The following is a 23,333-nucleotide window of genomic DNA, read 5'->3' on the forward strand; positions in this document are numbered from 1 at the left end:
GTGTTGATTAAAATTTAAAATTAAAAGATTTTTTCACATGATTTGAAAGTTTATTAATTATAACATAATAATGTTCTTTTAAATGAAAGTTTTACTATTGTTTCTACCTTAAAAATAAGACTTGATTTGTAGTAGATAGTAGCACAGAATAGATAAATAGTAAGTTACTAACTGTGATTTATTATTCTACCCTTATATAGTTATATACAATAATTAAAATTAATACCTATTTTATATTTATTATTCATCCAGATCTCTCTGCTCTATTAAAAGGACACTGAATTCTATGGTTGTGTTGGTTATGAAAATAGAACAGTTAAATATCTATTGCGAAAAAATATAAATTTTCATATTATACAATTTATCTTAATTTTATCTAGATAAAATGGTTGTTTAATTATCTTTATCTAGATAAAAATTAAATTTATTTATCTCTATCTTTATCTAGATAAAATATTTATTATTTATCTTTATCTTTATCTAGATAGAAATTTAGTTATCTATTCCCAACACTGGGTGTAACCCTTGATACTGACGCCTAAATAAACGATATTGTTTAATCTATTCTGTTAGTTATCGCTCTTAGGTGCCCTCATGTCAATTGATTACATTATCGCTTGTGTTTATGTCATTCTTATGTCCTTTATTTCCATCAATCATCAAATCCAATGCCTGTTTCATTCCATGTAAAATTTAAAATATATCTTTTGAGCTTATTCTCAAATTTATGAGGGCTTTTTAAAATTATAATGATATCATTATTATTTTAAAAAGCCCTCATATTATGTGCAGACTTTGTCAAAATTTATTTTTTAAACTTAAATTTATAGTTGTTTTTCTGACTCTACCGCATATTGGCCTTACCTCCCTTGTCCTTTTTGTTTTTTTATTCAGCGTTAAGATCTAGGTGGCTGACCTGTAGAAGTCCTCATCTGCATATATACTATAATGCATCATAATATGTATGAGTCAGTGTTAGTAAGGCTGTACCTCAAAATGTATACAATGTCTTAATTATGTAAGAACATTTGTATTTAAACAAAAAAAAAAAATTCCTATTACACAATAATTTTATATTATTAATCATTATTATAATTGAATTTAGATAATTCTTGTATTTTACAATTATGTACCTAATATTATTATTTATTTTTAACTTGTCAATATATTCTAATGAATACTTTGATATTTTTTTGAGCTGTTTATTAAATTTTTTAGGGTTTTTAAAACAAATTTCGTTATATTGTATCTCTCAATACAATAATTATAATATTACTTATAAATTTGATTGTTAGAATTTGTTAATTGCCACACGTGCCTAATCAGACCAGAACATCACGAACTTTAAATACACTTATAATATTATGTATGTTTGTAAGTTTTTCGCGAAGAACATAATGTATATTTTATCTAAAAATAGAAGTTTTAAAGCCTTAAGTCCGGAATGATGGTCTCTTTGAAAAGTCGTATTGACTATAATCGATACCTTCTGACTACTGAGCACTGATGTAAATAATTATATGCAAATCTTTGCGAAATTTTAAGAATACACAATTTGACGAAAATTATATAGAATTGTGTAATAATAAATTATTACATAATCCATTACAGTGGTGAAACACGTTTTATGACAATATACTATTCCTCAAGTACCGATTTCATAATAATAAATTTTATTTTTAAAGCTACCTAAATGTTGTTTTTGCAAAAGTTCTGCATATATTATATTTTTTTTTAAAACAGAACTTTTGACTCGAAAAGACTGAATTCGTTATCTCTTTTAAATTCTTATATACTAGAGTCGATTACCTGGACTATTAAACACAAATATAAGTTTGATGTAATTCTCGGCGGGAAGTCTGCAAACATATTAACAAACAATTTTCAGCGTATTATTTACAATCGCAGTTCAATAATTATATCGAATGTATAATAATTTTTGATATAAAGAAAAATCCACATAGAAAGCATATTATTCAATGAGCATATAGTTCACACGAAAAAGCAAAAAACCATTGTACCTCGGATCAACCTAAAATAGTCATCAAGAATCCAAATAACTGTTTCTGGTTAGGTACAATTAATAATAATTATTTTATATATTTTAAGTGTGAGAGAATTATTAAAAACATGTCTATATATTTGTGACTATGTACATGATTTTATTTTTTTAGCACCGAGGACAAAAAGCTGTCATGAGTGTGTAAGAGCACGATATGCCCCGTCGTAACAGCCCTCCCTCCACATTTATTTATCTCTCATTCGTTGTTCTGAAAGTTTTTCAGAATCGACTAAGGACGTTTACTCCAGAGATCACGTTGTAATTCTTCCACCTGTTGTCCACCTAAATAGACTTTCCACTTCTTCTTTCAGCTTTAAGAATTCCAAGACTGTCCTGTACAAAATCTGAGATGTGCGCTATGACAAAATATTTTTAAATTTACAGTAGAAATCGTTTATTACAACACCAGTTGTAGTGACATATCGGGTTGTATGACCTTTAGGCTTAAATTATAGGATCCAAAACAATTCTTAGGCAAATCGTTTATGTTCAACTGTATTAATAGTTATGACCTTGATGGTCCCTTGAACGTCATTATGAACGATTTATAGGTACTCTGTATTTATAATATTGTTTAATACGCAAGCGAAATCACACTAGTATTTGTAAACTTTTATTTAAAACTGAACTTTTGACTCGAAAAGTCCAGAGTTATAATCTCTTATATGTAGAGCTCACTATACTTTACATTTCATGTGGATCTCGCCGGGGTGTTGAAAATAATAGTGCGCAATCGTTATTTAGTACAGTGGTGAAACACTCATGATGACAATAAGCCATTTCCACGTAATTTAATAATTATATCAAATTTATCATAATATTCAATATGCTGATGGAAAACCCAAATAGAAAGCATTTTCAATGAACATAACTAACACGAAAATGCAATAACACCATTGTTCCTTGGATCGTTTTATGATCATATTATTATTTACATGTTAATTTACTGTTAAAAATTGAAGTTCGGTCGAAAACTTCTACAACACTGCATTGTTCTTTTCGACATCCAAATTTTTTAGCTGTTTAAAATATAATTTATACCGTAGAAATATATAACATCAATGTTGTTGTTACAGCGATTTTAATTTTTGTAATTCACCCCCAACATAATATTTTAGTATTTGCTGACCATAGATATTAGTCGTTAAATACCACGATAATGCACTATTTAAATGAATATTTAACTAATGACGTAAAAGATTTAAAGTCACTTTTAAAAAATAAATATTTTTGATCACGAAATGCAGTACACAGTAAATATGTTTTAATTTTATCGTGTACTGTATATAAACACGAAACATATTATTTGCAATTTCGTTTTGGTTAAATTGTTTATTATTAAAATGAAATTATGTACACGTTATGCATAATAATATTATCCCATTTACATACTTAACAATTCTTCCTGTTTTATATTTCAAATAACTTTAAACGGGTTCAAGTTTATTTTTAAAAACGATATCACTAAATTATTTATCGTCAGTAATTTTCCACATTTTTTCTAGACATCACTGTTCAATTTATGTTTTTGGATTTAGTCTTGACAGAATGAAATAAATGCAATATATGGCAGTAATATAATAATTATTATAATCCATCGGAATCATCCATTGTAAAGCACCAACACTGTAAACTCTATTATTAGTACGATTTTATAATAGTTATAATAGTTTTATTACCCATTCACTGTGGGTGGTATGCAGTGTGATTCACCGAGAATGCTCATCCTTCATATTTCTTTGAATAATTAATTTGAACAAGTAAACATTGTGATTTTTGCCAAATGTTTTTTACTCGGAATTTTTTTCAAATTCTTTAATTTGCTATACTACTTACAGAGTGTTATGTGGCGATAGAAACTTCTGTTTTTAAATAACATAGTTTTTAAATATTTATGTACCTTTTTCATAATTTAATGGAGTAGGTATCTGTTATTAAGAAGTTTCTTCTTACATCAAAGATAATAGTCCTTAACAATGGTTTTACAAAAATATAAATCAGTTGTCATATTGGATCTAGTATTTATTAGTCTTTGGTAATTTTTACATATTATTTATGTTGATTGATTCATATTAAGTAATAAAATATTCAAATCAACATAGACCCCATATCATATAAACCCATTAACATGGATGATCCTTGATAATTTATCCTTGGTAGGTACATGGTGGAGTTAAAAAACTCAAGAAGCACTCATTCTAAAGGGGGGTTCTCATTTGAAAAACAGAAATATCTTCACATTACATAAGTAGAGTACAGCAAATATCAAGAATTAATATAAAAGAAAAATAATTAAGAAAATAATATGGTGGAGCATGTTAAAATACCTATTCAAAAAATTATAGTTTGAATAATATTACATTATCGAAGAAAAAAAAGAGTTAGAATGCTTGATGAACCACCAAGTATATTAAATTAAAACATATTATATTTAACGTATACAGTATATTATTATCAACCAAATGTGGCATAAGCGTTGTTTGACACCAGGATGACAAGGTAATTAAAAATACCATATACTAACCTAACGTCAACTATAAGTTTATAAAGATCTGTGATAAAACGTTCACTATGGTCGGTTGAATGCAGTTTTCAAAAATACATATTCAATTTGAAATTACATAATTATATTTTGTTTAAATTAAGAAGCATAATCTGAAAAAGAAATTAAAAATAAATTCTTTGTTTATAAACTTACAAGAGGTTAATAATTATATCAGGAATTATAGTTCCAATTTTGTTCATCGATATTAGCTTTTTGCAATTTAAATATAATGCATCTATTGGCTATTGATATTAAAATTTCACGATTTATATTTGTGAAAATTGCAAGCAGTATTGGCATAATTTGTTCTGATTTTTTCCACTTTAGATTCAATTATTTTAAATACCACTCTAATTAAGGATGTAGACGTTAATCATTTTTTTAACTCGTTAAGTTAAGTAAATATAGAAAAACATATAAGTTAAGTTTTAAGTTAATAGTTACCATCATTTTATTTTTAATTTGTAACAGTTACTAGTTAATATTAGAAAATAAAAGTAACTTAAGTTAGTTAAAATTCAGTCACTTTTTTTTATACAAATTTAATAATTCTAACTATGTACCTCTATATGAAGCTAACGAGTAACATGAAAGTAGTTTAATAAAATATGTCTTACAATTTTTAAATACATGTTTGTATTAAAATTAATTACCGTGGGTATTTATACTCAAATAATTTAATCGATAGTAAAATCCAACAAAATTAACTAAATTATTTTTACATATTTCTTTAGAGTACGTGATGGGTCCACTGCAATTATACTAAATATTATTAAAAACAAATTCATTATTAGAATATGATTAATTGGTTAAACAGCTCACAGCTCTGCAGAAAACAATATAAAAAACAAGATTGTGAAAAATATTTCTCGATGACATAATAAGACAGAGTCGTCAGACTGTGAATTGTTTACGACTTTATGTTCACCATCAGAATCTAGTCACCTAGTAGTTAGTACCATTGTTTATGATAATATGTATAATCATTAGCAGTACTCTAGGACATACAGTCTTTCCGAGAGATTTCGAGGCTCTGTTTTTGTGCTCACGTCCTGCAGTGTTTTTAATAAATAGGTTGTTAATTTATTTAATTACCCAGGTAAATAGTAAATACCATGAAATACACCACCATAAGGGTTTGCATTATTTGCAAGTTATAATTGTAATTCCGTGAAATAATAAAAATATAAATAATATGACGTAATAAAAATAATAACTTATTATTAATGCACAGGTAATACTTATGAGTAAGCAAACGTGTTTTTAAAAAAAGTTTTTAAGCTCTGAATTATATTATATCAGTGAGAAAATAACGGATTTCCATAATATACTGTAGTCACAGTGCTCGTCTTGGAGGTTAGAGGAGACGGATTACGCCAAAAAAATGTTCAGACACTTTCAGACACCCCTACTATTATTATCTATTATTATTATTTATGCTACATTATTCCGAATTTTTATCAAAATGCGTGGGAGGCCATCATAATTTGTCTTACAGATTATTTTATAATAGTTAATATCAACTAATTATTACCGAAATATGCATTTATTTACTTTTATCATCATTTTTAGTTTGATATTATTTATAACCGTAACATAATATGAACAGAACCTAGTTACTAACTATCTATATTATATCAATTCGTACTACTTTGTATTTTTTTTTTTTTTAATTGATTATTTATAAATATTTTTGATTTGATTTAAATATGGGTATTACGGAGGAGGTGTGCGTTCATAACGTTCAACATGTAATGCGAACGCTTTTTTTAAAAAGTTAACAGAGTCCCCCTACTTTGATTTTTCCAAATCGAGCACTGACTGTAGATGTGAGGAGTGTTTAGTGCCAACACTGGATCACAATAGCTATTATATGTAGATAATCGGTTATTCATTTTTATTTTGTTTTATTTTAATGTAATTTGGAATGTTGTACAATCTTTAAATAATTTCTTCAACTTTCGATGGGTAGAATATTTATATTTCTGTGATCAATTAATATCTGCGTAAATCCACCTTTTGAGAATATTAACTAATTCCGTAGTTACGTTGTTTTCGATCTTAATACAGAAGTTTCTAGCTGAAAATCTGAAAATTATTGAATAAACTACAAAGCATTTAAGCTTTCATAAAGCAAACATTGATTGTTTTTTTTTACAGGACGTGAAGAGATTAACAGGGAAATATTATCAATGTATCGGGAAAAATGTGTGTACTCTTGAAAATTAGGTGGACGAGTTTTTTTTTTTTGCATTTTCAAATTAATGTTTTGTTTAACCCGAACAGCAGCGTAGACGTTATTATTTTTTTCCCTGACATTTTCAATTAAACAGTTTTTGGGTAGGTACCCATGCTGTTTGATCTGCATAATGCCAAGCACAAAAATCGACGAGCGTGTCTTTGACATCCTCGTTACCATTTTCGACGACCGACAAAAGTTTGTTGTGCAAAACGTTTCCAGCTCACAACGGTCAACAATAATGACTGCAAACGTCTGTGGTGTCTGAGGAGAACTTTACGAATACTCGTACAGCGGACGGGAGAGTGAAAAAATTAAAATAAAACTTTACTGAACCCGACAAAAGGTTATTAAATTTATTATTATTCGTGTACATGGCGGCACGAGATTAATAATATGCCTTTGTCTAGTAACTTTTAAAATTTGACGTTCCGTTGTCTCGGATATGAAATTTCCTGTCTGAAAGTTGAGGACCACCCGTTTTGGTTTGTACCTCTTTCTCTCTCGCTCTTGTTTTTATCTTCTAAATTATACGAACATTTTTTTTTTCATCTCTTACGTGATTTTTTGTGTTTTTTTCGTTTTTTATATTTCGTAAGTGCATTTCTGTCTTCCCCGCATTGATAATTAATATTAATCACGTGAATTCCACCACGGATGGCAGTGGTCTTACCCCTCTTCGCAGAATCACCACCTTAGTTTGAACAAGAATTAATCGTTGCACCGACTGAAACCGAAAGGGTTGTTTGGTGAAGGAGAAAAAAAAATACATAATTGTCTATACATATAGACGTAATGAAATAGAGTTATGAAGACGCAGAAAAATAATAAACCGAAAAAAATTATTATCACTTGTAATAAAACAATAAAGTAATGGAACAAGTTAATTACATACCTATACCGTATTATCGACTTGTTCATCGAGTGCTTGGTTGGCGACGAATACATTGTAAGGTATAATATTATATACCTACTTAGAGATGTGACCTGATCGATATTTTGACCTTTTTATGTTACTGACAAAGACGAGAGCCTCCGGCTTATACATATATATATATTTATTTAATCTTTACTCGGTACTTAAATTGTTTATCTCCATTAGTCGGTTGTGGACGGCAAACATTTTTTTCCTCGATAAAATAGGAGGTTCATTTCTTTTAGATTCAATCAATCATTCAATTTTAGGAAACGGAATCGATTAGGAGCAACGATAACCGGAGTTGGGTTAAAACCGTTCACGATTTTGTGCTTTTACAATATTATTTTATAATAATCAAACTTATTCGCCCTCTGAATAAACTATTGTTCAAATATACGTCTTATTACCTAGTCCATTAATAATAATTTTAAATAAACCTAGACTTTACTTTGGAAATATACTCCATTTTCAACTTTCAGTTGATAGTATAAATTCTGTTTTTATAAAAATATTTTATTTTATTTTCTATCGCCTAAGTGCTCTATTGACTTCTAAGTTTGATAATGTTTGATCAAAAGTATAATACTAGGAGTAATTAAAAGTATAATATAAAATCAGTCTACTTAAATTTCCCAGGACCCACCCATTTAAAATTACATAATTTATTATTTATAAGTGCATATTATCTAAGTGTATAATTATGTACATTGTAGGAATTTATGAATATGCAAAGACAGTATTTTCAAATTCTTGAGATTTGTAAAACTTCTTAAAGAGCATTCTTCTGTTTTTTTCAAATAACCGCCCCCCCCCCTTTTTTTCACTGAGAATAATTATTTAGTGGATCATTTTTCAGAACACTTTGACATATCAGAATCGAAATTCAAGCAATTATAGTTTTCTAATAATTTTGTATATTATAAGAATAGGAGGTTTACAATATTAGCTGCGAATGATACGTGGTTACTTGAAAATGTGTGTGATATTATAGAAATATTATATCTATTTTATAATGCGGTAGATTATTTTCAAGGACTATTATCCTTAGCATGAATTTTAAATAAATAAGGAACGCATTTTTGGTTATTATAGGTATAGGTACATCAAAATGCTTTCAAAAAAGTAAATAGTTTAGTGTAAGAAATGGGGATTCTCATTTGATAGGATGAACATTCAAATCATCATATGTAGATAATGTAAACTATAAAGTGACACAGCACAAAATATATTGTTTAAATTGTTGGCCGGAAAAAAAGACGTTTAATACTAAATTTGAAAGTCGAAATCATCTCGCTCAGCTCCGGTTGCAGATCTTCCTCGAATTTTACACACGACGCACATCCGTCTTAACGTGCAGGTATTAATTATTCGAATTTGTTTTATGACTTAAACTTTTACACGCATTTACAAGTGTGTAATTAAGTATGATTTAATATCGTGACTATAGAGTAAGATAATTGTGATTTACCTAGCATGATTTTCCACATTTTCTTCAATAATTCAGTTGTTGAAAATCGAAATTTTTAAATTATAAAATATTATTTACTTGAAGACCATACTTTCAAATTCTTGTGATTTTTGGAGTATCCTGGGGATATACAAACTTCTGTGTTATTAAATGAGAACCCTTTTTTTCCATCGTATATTATTAATGAATGAATATATTTTCTGAACATTTTGACATGTCAGAATCAAAATTCTAACGAGTTTAGTATTTGAGTTATTTAACTTTGTGTACTAAGTATGGTGGTAGGTCCATGACAGACAATCTGTGTAGACAATGTTGGGTTCATGGTGATTTGAAAATGGTAGAAATATTAAATATATTTTACATTTTTGTAGAACCATTTTTAAAAGCTATTATCTTTAGCATACACATTTTAATGACAGATAACTAATCGTTCAGATTTTGAATTTGGTGTATTAAAATTAAAAAAAAAAAAAACCACTAAATAATTCGCAGTAAAAATGAAGGTTCTCATTTGAAAAACACCAGTTAGTATCACTGCGGGACACTCTTTGAGTTGTAAAAAAAAAATCAAAAGTTTTAAAAATGTATAGGTATTTAAAAATTCCTAAAAAAAAAACAGAAAGAAAAGAACAATGAGAGTGAGCGTGCTTGGGCGATTACCCTGTACATAGTATATGACGGTGTGAAGTGCCACGACACGAAATATTATATTGCCCAAAACGTTGGCTGGAAAAAAAGACGCTTGTAACTAAATTCGAAAATCAAAATAATCGTACTTAGCTATGGCTTCCTCGAATTTCGCGTACGACGCACACAAGCGTGGTCGTGGTATTAATTATTCAAATTCGCTATATTATTATTATTATTATTATTATTATTATTATTTGCACGCGCATAATATTATAAGTGTGTAATTAAGTACGATTTAAGATCATCGTTGTTCGGAATAATTGTAAAGTTCTGCTCGTCTGCCGTACAATAATAAAATATTACGCACGACTGTATCATTATGAACTCGGCGTACGTGTATATTGTGCTCTCAGAAACAATGCGACTTTAATCCCTCTAGTTTCCCATTGTTACCGAATGTTACTGGGTTTAGTATGCGTTATGAAAAACTGACATTTCGTCGCTATCGTTTTGAATTAGATACCCGCAGTATAAAGCAATACCTACAATAATGTTTCCGTAGTTTTTTTTTTTTTACCGAGACGAACGTCGTAACTTTGCTGATGGGATCAAATTCAAAATAATTTTACGTATTCATTATTATTATTATTGCAAAACAAACCGTTGTCGTTTTTATTTTTTGTTTATTTTTTTATACGTCTTTAAGACAATACAAAACGATATCTGCAGTAGAGTATATATATATCATGTGCCTTTAATAACGAAAGCGTAGTGCAATAAATAATGTTACGGAAAAAAGTTATTACAATCATTTTTTTTTTTTTGCGAAGTGAAATAAGATTAAAATAAATATTATAATATCGTTCCTGTAGTATAATATAAATATAAGTATAAACAGGTAGTTGTATGCTATATTTAATAGACAGCCGACAACCGTAAATTTTACGGTACTTTGTGGTAATTTTCTATGTTTTTAGTTACTAACTTCGGTAGATTACGAGTGATTATAATTTATTTCATTTTAAAAATATATTAACAGTAATAATAAATTAAAAATTGGAAGATTCAAGTCGATTTGCAGACTCATTAAAACACACGATGTTGATATTGTGAGCGAGAATCGGAGCTTAAGGGCTTAAATATTGTAATATTTTGTATAATGTGAGGTACAATGAGACCTCAGACACAATATAGATCATATACCAGCCGTACATTGACGCCAGTTCAAAAATTAGATTTTAATTATATTTTGAACATCATTTTACATTTTCAAGTTTTTAATTTTGATTTCTAATACTAGTAATATTACGAGAAACCACGACATAATATGCACTGTGCTGTGCACAGATAACTTTAAAATAATCTAAATAAGATAACAGATGATGCGTTGAACATTTATCTAGATAAGATAACAGATGATTGAATGAAAAATGTATCTAGATAAAAGTTAAGGTAACCTCCGTTTACCTAGATAAAAAAAAAACATATAATCACACAGTTGTTAGGTTTTTAAAGACTTTACAAATTAAATTATAATGTATAGGTACATATATTTATAATCTTAAAGTAAATTGTATTTATTATTTGGTATACGAATACAATTTAAATTAAGTTAATAAATTTTAATACAAAAAAAGTAACGTTTAGCTCATATTGAACATTCTCAATCATCTAGATACTTATTTTTTTACGACATTTAGTGCATGGTTATTAGCTTAAATTTTACTTAGGGGGAGGTTACGGTTAGTTGGAACGCATGTGTGTGTGTGTGGGTGGCGAGGATTTGTCGCTAAGATCCCGGATGGTCACCCATCCATATAGTGACATCGGCCGGTGCTGGCATACAATAGTCGTTAGTAACTAAATTCCAACACCACGCAACATCAAGAATCGCTAACTCAATTTTATTATTTAACGAATTAATGACAATTCATTGTAATTTAAAACAGAACAATCAACAAAGATAATTAAATTTAAAATTCAAAACAAATTTAGTTAAGAGGAAAAAATCATGGGAAATTAGTAAAAACAATTTTATTTATATATATCATGCGCAGAATAGCAATTATTTTAACTAAATGATAAAATGGTAATATATGGAATTTTACAAAAAAGTTGCTGAATATTACAGTACAGCGAGTTATCACTGTCCAGACGGAAGTTATAATGCTTTGGTATGATTTGAACATATGATTCAATACTTGCCAAATCTGCAAATGAAACAAATGGAAAAGTTAGGTTTGGCGGGACAACGTTAAAGTTCGAAATACGTAATTGTAAAAACGTATTGTATCAATAGCCTACATTGCGATTCGCTGCAATACGGAGATAAAGTATAATATTCTCGATTGATATTTGCAGGGTGGGTAATATTGAACAATATCGGAAGTAAGCCTCACCCTTTTCGCGCATAAACATGCATAATAATATGCCATGTGGGACATATTATGTGGGTATCAAAATCCGGATTTCGGCACTGTCCAATCGAATTAAAATATGTGTCCACGGCGATGGGGTCGAATTCCCATTTAGGAATCGGGTAAACAGTATTATATGATTATAATACAATCACGTCGTCATCGCCGTCAGCTGTCATTTCGGAAGGCGCCGTCGTCATATTTTGTGCGTCGCATTGATGATAAAAAAAAAAATTACAAAAATGTGTACATATACATAATATTGCATGTGAACCCCGCGGGGGAGGAAAGCGCATTTATCTCTTGCCGGCAGGCGGTCGGGTGACTCGAGTGGTGCCCGCGGCCGAAAAGCACTATTCCTCCGGAGAGCACGCACGCGAAATCATCGTGCACATAACATTATAATAATATATTATAAATATGCGCAAAGATAGGGAAAGAGAGAGAAAAAGTGAGAAAGTGAGTGAGAAACAAGGATGCGGGGAGGGGCGGAGAGAGAGACGTATCTCACCCCTAATGGTCGAATCGAAATTATAATACAAAAACCACCATCCGATACGATCCTCGACGGTTAGCTGGTGGTGAACGTCACCGCACAGTCATTACATTTATAATCTACAACATATATATTATAATATTATAAGAGAATTTTTTATTTCGCAGAGACATCTCCAGGCAGTAAAGTGGGAGCGATTTGAGTTGCAATAATAATAATAATAAATAATAATAATATGATACCGAAACGTCTCGTCGTTTTCCACTCGAATACCCCCGAACGAATACTAGTAAATAAAAAATCAAAACAAAAAATATCTAAATCTGGTTTTTAGAAAAATATTAATTGTAAAAACATTTATTTAAGTGGTGCAGCTTATTTTCTGATACGTTTTTGAAATGTCAATATTTTTGTTACATAATTAACAAAAAAAACAAACACTTTTTTTGAATATTTTATGTGAACCTTAAATAAGTGTGCATATTGTATACCTACTTATGTTTAAGTCTAAATATTTTTTTAAAAAGTTAATACGTTTCAAAGATTATTAGTCCAAAAAATGTGATGTTTGAAAAACCATTTTACACAGATACATTTTTTTACATTCAAAAGTTTTCTAAAAACCATACATCAAACATTATATTTTCAAAAAGAAATTTATTCAGATTTCCTTTTTAATTTTAAAAATTATTGAAAAATTAAATAAAAAAATATTATATTATACGCGTACCCCACGTCAATGAGTCGTATAGAAAAAAACATAAGTTATTTTATTCTTCAGGTCTTCCGGTTACACTCTGTATATTAAATATCAGAGATGACTCAAAATAAGAGAGTCACGAGCCTCACATTTTAATGAAAACAAAGTTAAGAGCAGTAAGATGAATGATACCGACTGTTAATTTCACTATATTGTGAAAAGCGTTCAGAAAGTTTGACCACCCCAGTTAGAAATTGTTATAATATATTATTGCTTTCCGGTCAGCTATGTCGTTTGATCACGAAAAATATTTAATGCATAATAAAAAATAATAATATACAATACAGATGTTGACCTAGTACCTACAATTATGTATATAATATATATTAGATATGTGAGCTGAGTAGTTCTTCCAGCTAAGGTAAATTCACAAGCAGTTCAAATTCTACTTTGCAACCGGTGATTTGTTTTAACCAACAAAATGTCATTGATATTTTTGAGTTTTTTTTTTTTATCTCAATAGGTACTTTTATAAATACAATAACAACATTGTACGAAAAACGGTCAATTAGCCAATGTTATAATGTTTAGTGGAAATAAATTTCCTTTTTTTTTTAAACTGGCTCGGCAACTTGCACAATTGGCTACATGTATCCCCGCATAATTACAATTATTTAGGGATAAAGATTCCTCGATATAACAATTTAGAGAAAATGAACATAACATGTCTAATAATAGAACCTAAGGATGAACATAATACGGATAAATACAATGATGAATAAAGATAAATCACATTGTAAGTATACAAAACAACTCACTAATCGCCCTTTTATAAATGATAGACAACTTGTAGTGGATTCATGAAACGAGAGAGAAGTGTATTAAATCTCTCGTTCTCGAAATCGAACAATCATTATTATCGACGACATTTTTCTCGGCTGTTTTTCTAAGCGTGCATCATATAATTACCGAAGTCCAATTATAATATCAGACGCGAATATTACACTTTGCAAATTTTATATCATCGCGTGGAATTTCGTAAATATTAATAAATCACTATTACTATGCGAACTAGACGTATTTTCCGGTATTTCAAAACTGAAAATTATTGTTGATTGCACGTTGGAAAAGTTCAGCCGTACTTTATATAACATTAACAATCAGCTGCGTATTTATTATTTTTCAAAATAAAGTATGGTTTTCGCTGTAATTCTATTTAGCGAAATTTTAGAAACTTTTCGTTCTTCAATTCTTGGTTGTAGTACGGTTTTATGCGGGACCATTTTTCAAAGAAATAAAAATTACACTTCACTTTTAAACTTATGACTGTTCATCTTTTGGTATGCGTATATAAATTGTGTTCCCAATTATTATTGGTACACGAGTCCTACACTATAAAATTAATTTAATCTGTTTTCGTCATTATATAATAAACATTTCAATAATTAATTTTCAGATTTTATGAAAATATATTTCACAGTATTTTGTACAATACTCGAGAAAATATGATTTGTGGAAACATTTCAATGCATTTTGGTATTGAAACAAGTCTTAAAAAGCAATGAGATTTGAATCAAACACTTAAATAAATAATCCTTCAAAATTAAAAAAAAAATGATGCCGTCATTTCACTAATTGCCATCACATTTATTTTGGGATTTAGTTAAAAATAATAACACAAAAATAATATTATTATAATATGGCAGATAATTTTTTACCTCATAAAATATGTATCTTATATATTTGTTTTTCATTAAAAATCTTTGTTTTTTTCCGTTCCATTACTCTCTTCAACGAGATTCGTTTTAATATTTGCCCAACTCAATCAAGCAATAGGCATATCGTTTTTAAGAGTTCTTGTATTAAACCTTTGCATAAACACGTGTGTTATTGGAATTCGACATATTCGATCTCTATATTACTTCGAGCAATGTTTAGAAGTATAAAAAAGTAACGACGAAAAAATAAAAAACTTACACGATTGGTTTCTGTGCCTTTCGAACTCAAATTTGTAAGTATCCGAATGGAGACCGGAATAGACGAGAGGATGGTGGAAAAAGAACGGTGATACGGCGGGAGAGAAGAAAATATAGAGTGGGGCAGACGGATGGGGAGTGGAAGAAAGAGAAATTACATCCGACACGGGTGACTTTTCTCGAGATGAAATATGAACAGAAATAAGGACAAGAACCCTTGACTTTTATATTGTACTCTAGGGGTGCCAAGTAGAGAGATGGTATGTGAAATATACGAGTGTATATAGAGTGATGAATGCAAAAGTAATTTTAAACGATAGGGAACATTTTATTTTACTTTTTTCAGACGATATTGAAAAAAAAAAGAAAAAAACCTTTTTATCGGTCTGGCGCAAAAGTTTTGTTTGCCATACGCGATCGGCGTGACTTTTCGTTTATTAACGTGACACAGTGTGGTGACACGTTCGAGATTAATCTTTAGAGAATCTTTATGTTTATCACATTCGTGTGAAACTTTTTTTTCCCATCTAAAAAATAATCGTTTATGTAGTTTACTTAGAACATACTCGTACGCGTTTTTAAAAGGTAACGACTTTCGTATTTAGCAATTTGGAAGGATTCATTACTTCTATAATTAGGTATAAGGTGCAATCCTAAAAGCATAATAAAATTCCTGCATTCTAAATTCTTGCATTCAGTCACCAGAATAAAATACAATCTCCAACGTAAAATAAGATACGTACTCCGCCTGAAGAAGTTATAGGGTGATGCAATCGTAAACCTATTAACTATGGACCTTGCATAGAGTGAAAAATAATATGTGGATTTCGAATAAAAAAGACAAAGATATTCTATAAATTCATGGAAAATCCATACACAATGATTTTCTCCTATGACATATTAATGTGTTTCGTGCTATGTTGACAACCAGCGTTTTACAAATTGACCCATTGAGCATGATTGTGTTATGGAGCAAATGAGTAACAATAATATATTCTCTTCCATGATATTACCATCGGATATTTCTATCCGTCTCAGTCAATATCTAGTAGTCATACTTTAAGCTAGGGGGGGGGGGGTTAGTATTTTTATAGTTAATAAGTTTATGGATGCAATACAGCTGTGAACCCATTTAATCACGGTATTTTCGTCGTATGTCTGAGTTCACATAAAATGATGTCATGAAGTCCTGTTACATTAATTTATTACGCTGGTAGCAAAACGTTGGTAACACGTCTTTATTAACAGGTTTAATGTATTCATTACTGTAAATGCATGACATGGCACAATGATGTAGTGTGAATTCGGTAAAATTGGTGAGAGGGATACATTATCAATTGCTTGTCTTCTTGAGTTTTAATACGGTTCATGACTATTATTTCATATAATTTATAGGTGCGATATGGCAAGGAAATGGGTTGATAACTTTTTGGATCACTTAGGTCCTTCCTTTCCTGGTCTGGGAAGGGCTATTTATTTTAGACTTTCCAATGGAGACATGTAATAAATAGTTGATATAGCCATAGCCTTCCTCTTAATCCAAAGTGTTTCATTTTTTTCTATTACAATTTCGTCGCTTTCCAATTCATTATTTCTTTCAGACTGGTGATGATTTCGTTCATTTGAAAGTCATGGTGTAAGATATGATTATTTTGATCTCTCGTAATTTTATTCCTTCCGGACTTACCACTTTTTGGTAATTCCGAGGCTATTTGATTAGCGGTGACACTTACACCTGTTCCATGTATAGTTGGATCTCCACTGACATTTTTTATAAAGCACCAGGCTTTCTTGATGTTAGTAGTCATACCAGTATTTTCAATGAGATTGTGCAGCTTTCTGTTTTTGTCATAACCAAGTTGTTCGGTAAGATTCTCTCATGCCACAATAGTGTCGCCATGGATTGTTTTCAAACCAATCTTGATGTGTTTCTAGCAACTTTCCAGTATCTTTACTTAGGCCTGGTGTGTAATTTTCTCTACATCAAAGTGGTGTATGCATTGTCTAGACATTTTCTTTACTTTATTTACAAATATTTCATTATAAAACCCAAAGGTTTACTCAGATATCTAAGGAAGTTAACGAATCCTCTTTCCAAATTGATAACCATGTAAAATTATAAAATGTATTGTATGTATTTAACTTGTAAAATTATAATTTCTATATAAAATGTATATAACGTGTGAAATATGTTTAAACATGTGTATAATATTATAGTTAAATATAATATATTAGTTAAAATATTGTGAAATTTAAAAAAAAATAATATATACATACTGATAAGTATATGAAAACATTTAAAACATTAAGTGTGTTTTTAGATATGATTCGATCAGAATATAAAATGTTAAAATATTGATTAGAAGAAAAGTCATTTCATTTTTACCAAGTAATTTTGTTATTTTGTTTACCTTATGGCGAGACGTTTTCCATTCGCAATCGATACAATTTGACATAGCTGGTACGACACTTTAATAATAATATTGTGCCACCTGACTGGTTCCGCAAACAGTATACCGACTTATAAGTTTTAGCGAACATTTTACTGAAATATTATGATATTGCGATATTCGCACCGTCAGTTGTTAAATTAATAAATCACATATTTTCTATAGTATATGCGATCTCTGTGTGACCTATCAAACTTTTGTGAGTCTGACCCCACCGATGACTATTTGTGTTTACAAAAGCAGTATCAGCAAGTAGCAAGTATCCTTTAGCCAAGTAATAATTCTTTATGTTTGCGTTATATAAACGTGCGTTAAATTCCAAAAATAAAATAAATAAACTCTTACATGCTTTATGACGCCCTCCCGTTTCGATCTTACGAGTTTCACCCGACTCACGCAGTGGGATATTTTCAGTGTTCGGCGGAAAAATGGATTCGTTCACGTTTTCATTTTTTTTTTTCAAATGAACGCGATCACGTTCACTTATCTAAAAAACAAAAAAAAATTGAGCTCTCTCGTAATGCTATAATCGTTCGTTATTTATTTACGTTTCTCAATCATTATTCATTGCATATTAATATTATAATACCAATGATAATAATATGTTCAACCCTTTATATTTTCAAGGCAATTTATCTTACTTCCATTTTTTCTTCGATAGTTTCCCAGAAATAAAGTATTATCATTAGACTAATAATTATTGATTATATTATTATTATGAATTACTTTATATTAATTTCAAACATTTTTGATTACATTTTCGTAATCATGCTTATGTTAAATTACATATTTCTATAACTGTACTCGAATTTTCTATTCGTAAATTCAATAAAATCAATAAAATAGGTAACATAATCATCTATGTTGATTAAAATGTTTTATAGTTTTTGGGTTTTATAATTTTTCTAAAAGCTAATAACTTCAAAAAGTTAAAGTTTGTTATTAAAGTTATTTTAAGTTCGGTATCCTTAGAAAGCACATATCGTTTTTAGTGTTCTATTAAAAGTTTATATAGTCGATTGACCTTTAATGTCTATTTGTTATTATTAATTTAGCCTAATTATTCCATTAAACGTTGTTTTTATTAATGAATTCAAACGGTAGGCATAGGCAAGTGAAATGGGTCGAAAGTTCACCTTGAACCTCATGTTATTGCAGTAGAAGTTATCTTAGGAATTCCCAAAAAATTGTTTTTAAATTTCTTTATGAAACCTAATCTTATAATTTATGATGAAAAATTGTAATTTCAAAACTGTGAGAACATGCGGAATTTTAAAACTAAAATAAAATCTGGGAATCGAATGATCAGTAGTTACACACGACAAACATTTTAAGCTTATATCTTTTCATAAATCAAAAATCAAAATGTCAAGATATCGTACATTTGAAGTTAACGAAAACCGATTCCAAGATATTTCAAAACTGACAAACGTGTTTGCATACTGTGAATATTTAAATTGTCTTACCGACCGTTCCTGAGAATTAAATTAATATTTTAACTGATTTTACATTTCGTTTACAGCTTATACCACACATATGCGTGGGAGTTAACGAAGAAAACATGTTGATGAATTATGATATGTTATCCAATAATTAATCTTCTTTCTGAGTACCTACCGCGAAAATCGTGTCGTCTGTTACAAGCACGACAGTTTTCTATATTATTCCATTTGCTTTTGAAGTACTCGAGAACACATGAGATGTGTTCTATTCGGTCGTTAGTAACTTCTGCGAAAAACGTCAAAGTTCAGACGCGGAAATAAATTGTCATCAAACGGTTTTAGATTGATCGGCACACTTCTGCGGTGAAGTTATAAACTATGGTGCACAGACGTGTAATGAGACGATTTGTTTCAAAACTTAAAAGTTCTAAAAATACTACCACACATTACCTACCGTTGTTGTTATTGAATTAAAAAAAAAAAAAAAAATTATAATAATTATTTGCACTTTATTATAATTATTTACAATTATTGCTAAGTTCCCTACTGCGCGTGTGCGTGTTTAGTAGGTATAATAGGTCGTAACCGTAATTAACAGGCGTATTAAAACAAAATTCGCGTTTCAAACACGACGACTTTCGATTCCAATGTGGGTAAAATAAAAAAAAATATAAAAATACAAATATAACAACCGCCATTTAAAATTGTGGTAGCCAATTATAATTGTATAAAAAAGTACAACACTATACTGAGGAAAAAATAAAGGTCACATAAAATATTATTATAATTATAAAAAGTATACAAAAAAGTGTATAGGTAGTGTATAAATAATTTTCTGATGTATCAATAACAACAGCTTTCGCGACCATGTCCTTATATTTGGGGATAGGTAGGAAGGTACAACTAATACTTTAATACTTTTTTCGATATTTTTGTACATTATTATAGTTTTCGACTATGAACAACGAATTCTACGTATGATTGTGAAATGGAAATTTGTACATATTTTATGACATAACGGTATAAAATATTTACATTTTCAGTCCTAAGTCTGAACCACAAGGGATGGAAATTCCTGTTTTTATAAAAGGATTTGGAAAAAAAAGTTGCAATCATCTGAACTTCAAAATAATCAAAACATGTGCTCTATTAGCCTCAAAATTGGGGGAATCTCTAATGATAAAGTTATTATTGTCTAACGGAAAAATCATTAATCTAGTTCTATGATGTGTCTAATACAATGTTAAACTAAAGATATTTCGCTACATACATTATGTAGACTTTAAAACTACCTAAGTTGAGAAAAAATGAATGGTTCAAGTCTTTAGACAGTGAATGTTAGTCGACTAAAAACAATTATGTTACAACAGAGAAAACTTGGTTAAGCCATTAAGATATTATATGAGTTTACAAAAATGGGTTCGACCGCAACAGTGGCCATGTGATGCGGTCACTGTTGTGGAACAAAACAGTAATAAAGTGTTAATATATTAGTCGTGTATGTGTGTGTGTGTTTTGTTTCATTAGTCAAAACTAATTGCATTATTCGACCATTGTATAAACTATATACATTTGAGCAGATTTAAAGCAATAAACTGTTCTAGGCTTAAGATATCACGGAAAGTCAAAAAATAATCGAGTAACTGTGTTATAATATTGTGGTTCAAATTTAATTAATATTTTATCTCAAAATTATTTTCAAACAAAAATAATTCTACAAAAACTTAAATTATTATGTCCATTTTCAGCTGAGGTTCCTAACCGAACATCGAGTGAATGGTATTAATATTATTTGAATATTTTACTACACGTCATGATATCCATTGTTGATGAACTTTTTTTTCATTTCTGTACAAAAATTTTGTTTTATTATAACGATTTTCTATGGCATGCACACTTTATTAAATTAAATACGGTATTAATATCAAAATGATTTAGTATTAACATTTTAGCTTGTATAGAAATATTTTTGTGGATAAAAGAAATAAAATATTTGCTAAGCGAGTGAGGCCTGTAAAATAATAAAAAATAAATAACAGATTGATCGCATTGTAATACTGCAATGGCTGAGTTCTGCTAACCCTACCTTTAGAGTTTCAGAGGAATATTATAACATTCTTTCTCCAATAAAAATTTAAAAATTATTACGTAATTACCCTTTTGAATCTATTTTTTCGTATCTACTTATAAAAAAAATATGCAATAAATCATATTTCATATAGGAATTTTAATTCTGAAGTTTTTTTTTGCTTTTCATTTTTTTGTTTGATAAGTTATTTTTGTATTTTAATTTAAAAACAATATCTCATATCGAATGCATCCATTATTAATATTAATACATTTACTCGTGAAGTAATATCAGAGAAAAATCAATGTTAAAATATTATTAATGATACGCAACTCTTTTTTTATTAACTTTTTTTTCACTTAAATTATTTTCGTCATAATTGTTATAGTTTTTAGTATTTTCTCAATAAGAAGAATATCCCTAATTACTATTTCAGGTAGATACTATTGAATTTTAAATAAAGTATTAGCTTAATTAATTATTGGGAAATTAATTCAATGATCAATATTCAACATATTGTTTTAGATCCTTAGCAGATGGTAAATGTTTTATTATTCAAGATAGGTGTTAAGCTTTGGCAGTATTGACAATTGAATCAGATAGAACAAGTGAATAAAGCAGATTTTGAAGGAATATTCACTTCATTTTAAAATCTCCAATTAAAGAGTAATAGTTATAAATGTATCTAGATTATTTATTATTATTAATAAAATTAATATTAAACGAATAGAATAATAATAAGCGTTACAGTAAATAAAATTTTTTTTTTCAGTTCATGTTTTATTTTTATAATTTAATATATAGTATATTATACCTACCATAATTAATTTATTGATACAATAATAGATAATATGAATAACATATTTTTTTACAATGTGAAAAAAAAATTGAACCCTTATGAAGAAATATTTGTTTTACTTAGTAGTTATACTTTGTTTTTGAAAATTCTAATTTGTTTATTTCAAGTTGGTTTTCCTATACGCGTTACTTAAGAAATAATAATGTATGAAAATATGGAATATTGGAATAAATGCAGTTCAGTTTTCAACCAATTTTCGCGAATTTTTTTCTCACCAAAATTTGCATGCTAGATTTGGAAATTATGGTCATAAAATCTTATTTTTAATATATAGAACCAAAAAATACAAAACATATTATTCTTTTCACAATATTGCAGTGTTTTTGGTTTTTTCTATTTTCTATTTTTTTTTATATGTCAATAAATAATGTCGATATACCCACTCAAAAACTAGATAATGTTATTCTAGTTATAAAATGCAGGTAAATTAACTTATATTTTGTATTGTTTTATTTTTATATTGAATGTTTTTGGTAATTTTAAGAATTGCTGTGAGGTAGGTAAAAAAAAACCCCCAATTAATTTACGAATATCAACTGTGAAGATTTTCAGTAATCAAATATCCCTGTGATGCACTTTTCGCCTCTATATTGTATAAGTAACAATAGTTGATACAAAACTTCTTTACTCAACATAGTTTTACTTTAATAAAAGTTATAATATTTATTTAGAAATTTGCACAAAGTTTTTTTTTTTTTTTTTGGCCTTTTATGAAGGTCCACAGTTGTGTATACTTCGGCATAAAGTTTTCTAATATAATAAACAGGAGTGGAGTTGTCAAAATGCAACTTTTCATCTGTGGACCCTGTTGTTTGATACTTACAAAATACCCTGTCATAATCTTGAAATCATTCAAAAGGAAATTGCATTGTATTTGTAATCCAGATAAGTTTGAGGTTATCGGCTTATGGTTTTGATGTGAAATACAAAAATACAATAAAACAATATATATTTTATACTGTGTATTTTATTTTCGTAGCTTAAAATCGATATGGGTAGATGTATAGGTATGTATTAGGTGCATATTATATTTATGCGGTTACAAAAGTCTAAAAAAAA

General features: G+C 28.8%; 1 protein-coding gene across 1 annotated transcript in view; it reads right to left on the bottom strand.

The window, feature by feature from the left end:
* Positions 1–23,333, bottom strand: part of LOC111031604 — a 32,986-nt gene that overhangs the window by 3,888 nt on the left and 5,765 nt on the right. Inside the window, exon 7 of the mRNA XM_022311633.1 lies at positions 17,143–17,329. Coding sequence (XP_022167325.1) covers positions 17,143–17,329 — 187 coding nt within the window. The remainder of the gene's footprint in view (positions 1–17,142; positions 17,330–23,333) is intronic.

This window comes from Myzus persicae, unplaced genomic scaffold (genome assembly GCF_001856785.1).
Source record: "Myzus persicae strain clone G006 unplaced genomic scaffold, MPER_G0061.0, whole genome shotgun sequence".
Taxonomy (NCBI): domain Eukaryota; kingdom Metazoa; phylum Arthropoda; class Insecta; order Hemiptera; family Aphididae; genus Myzus; species Myzus persicae.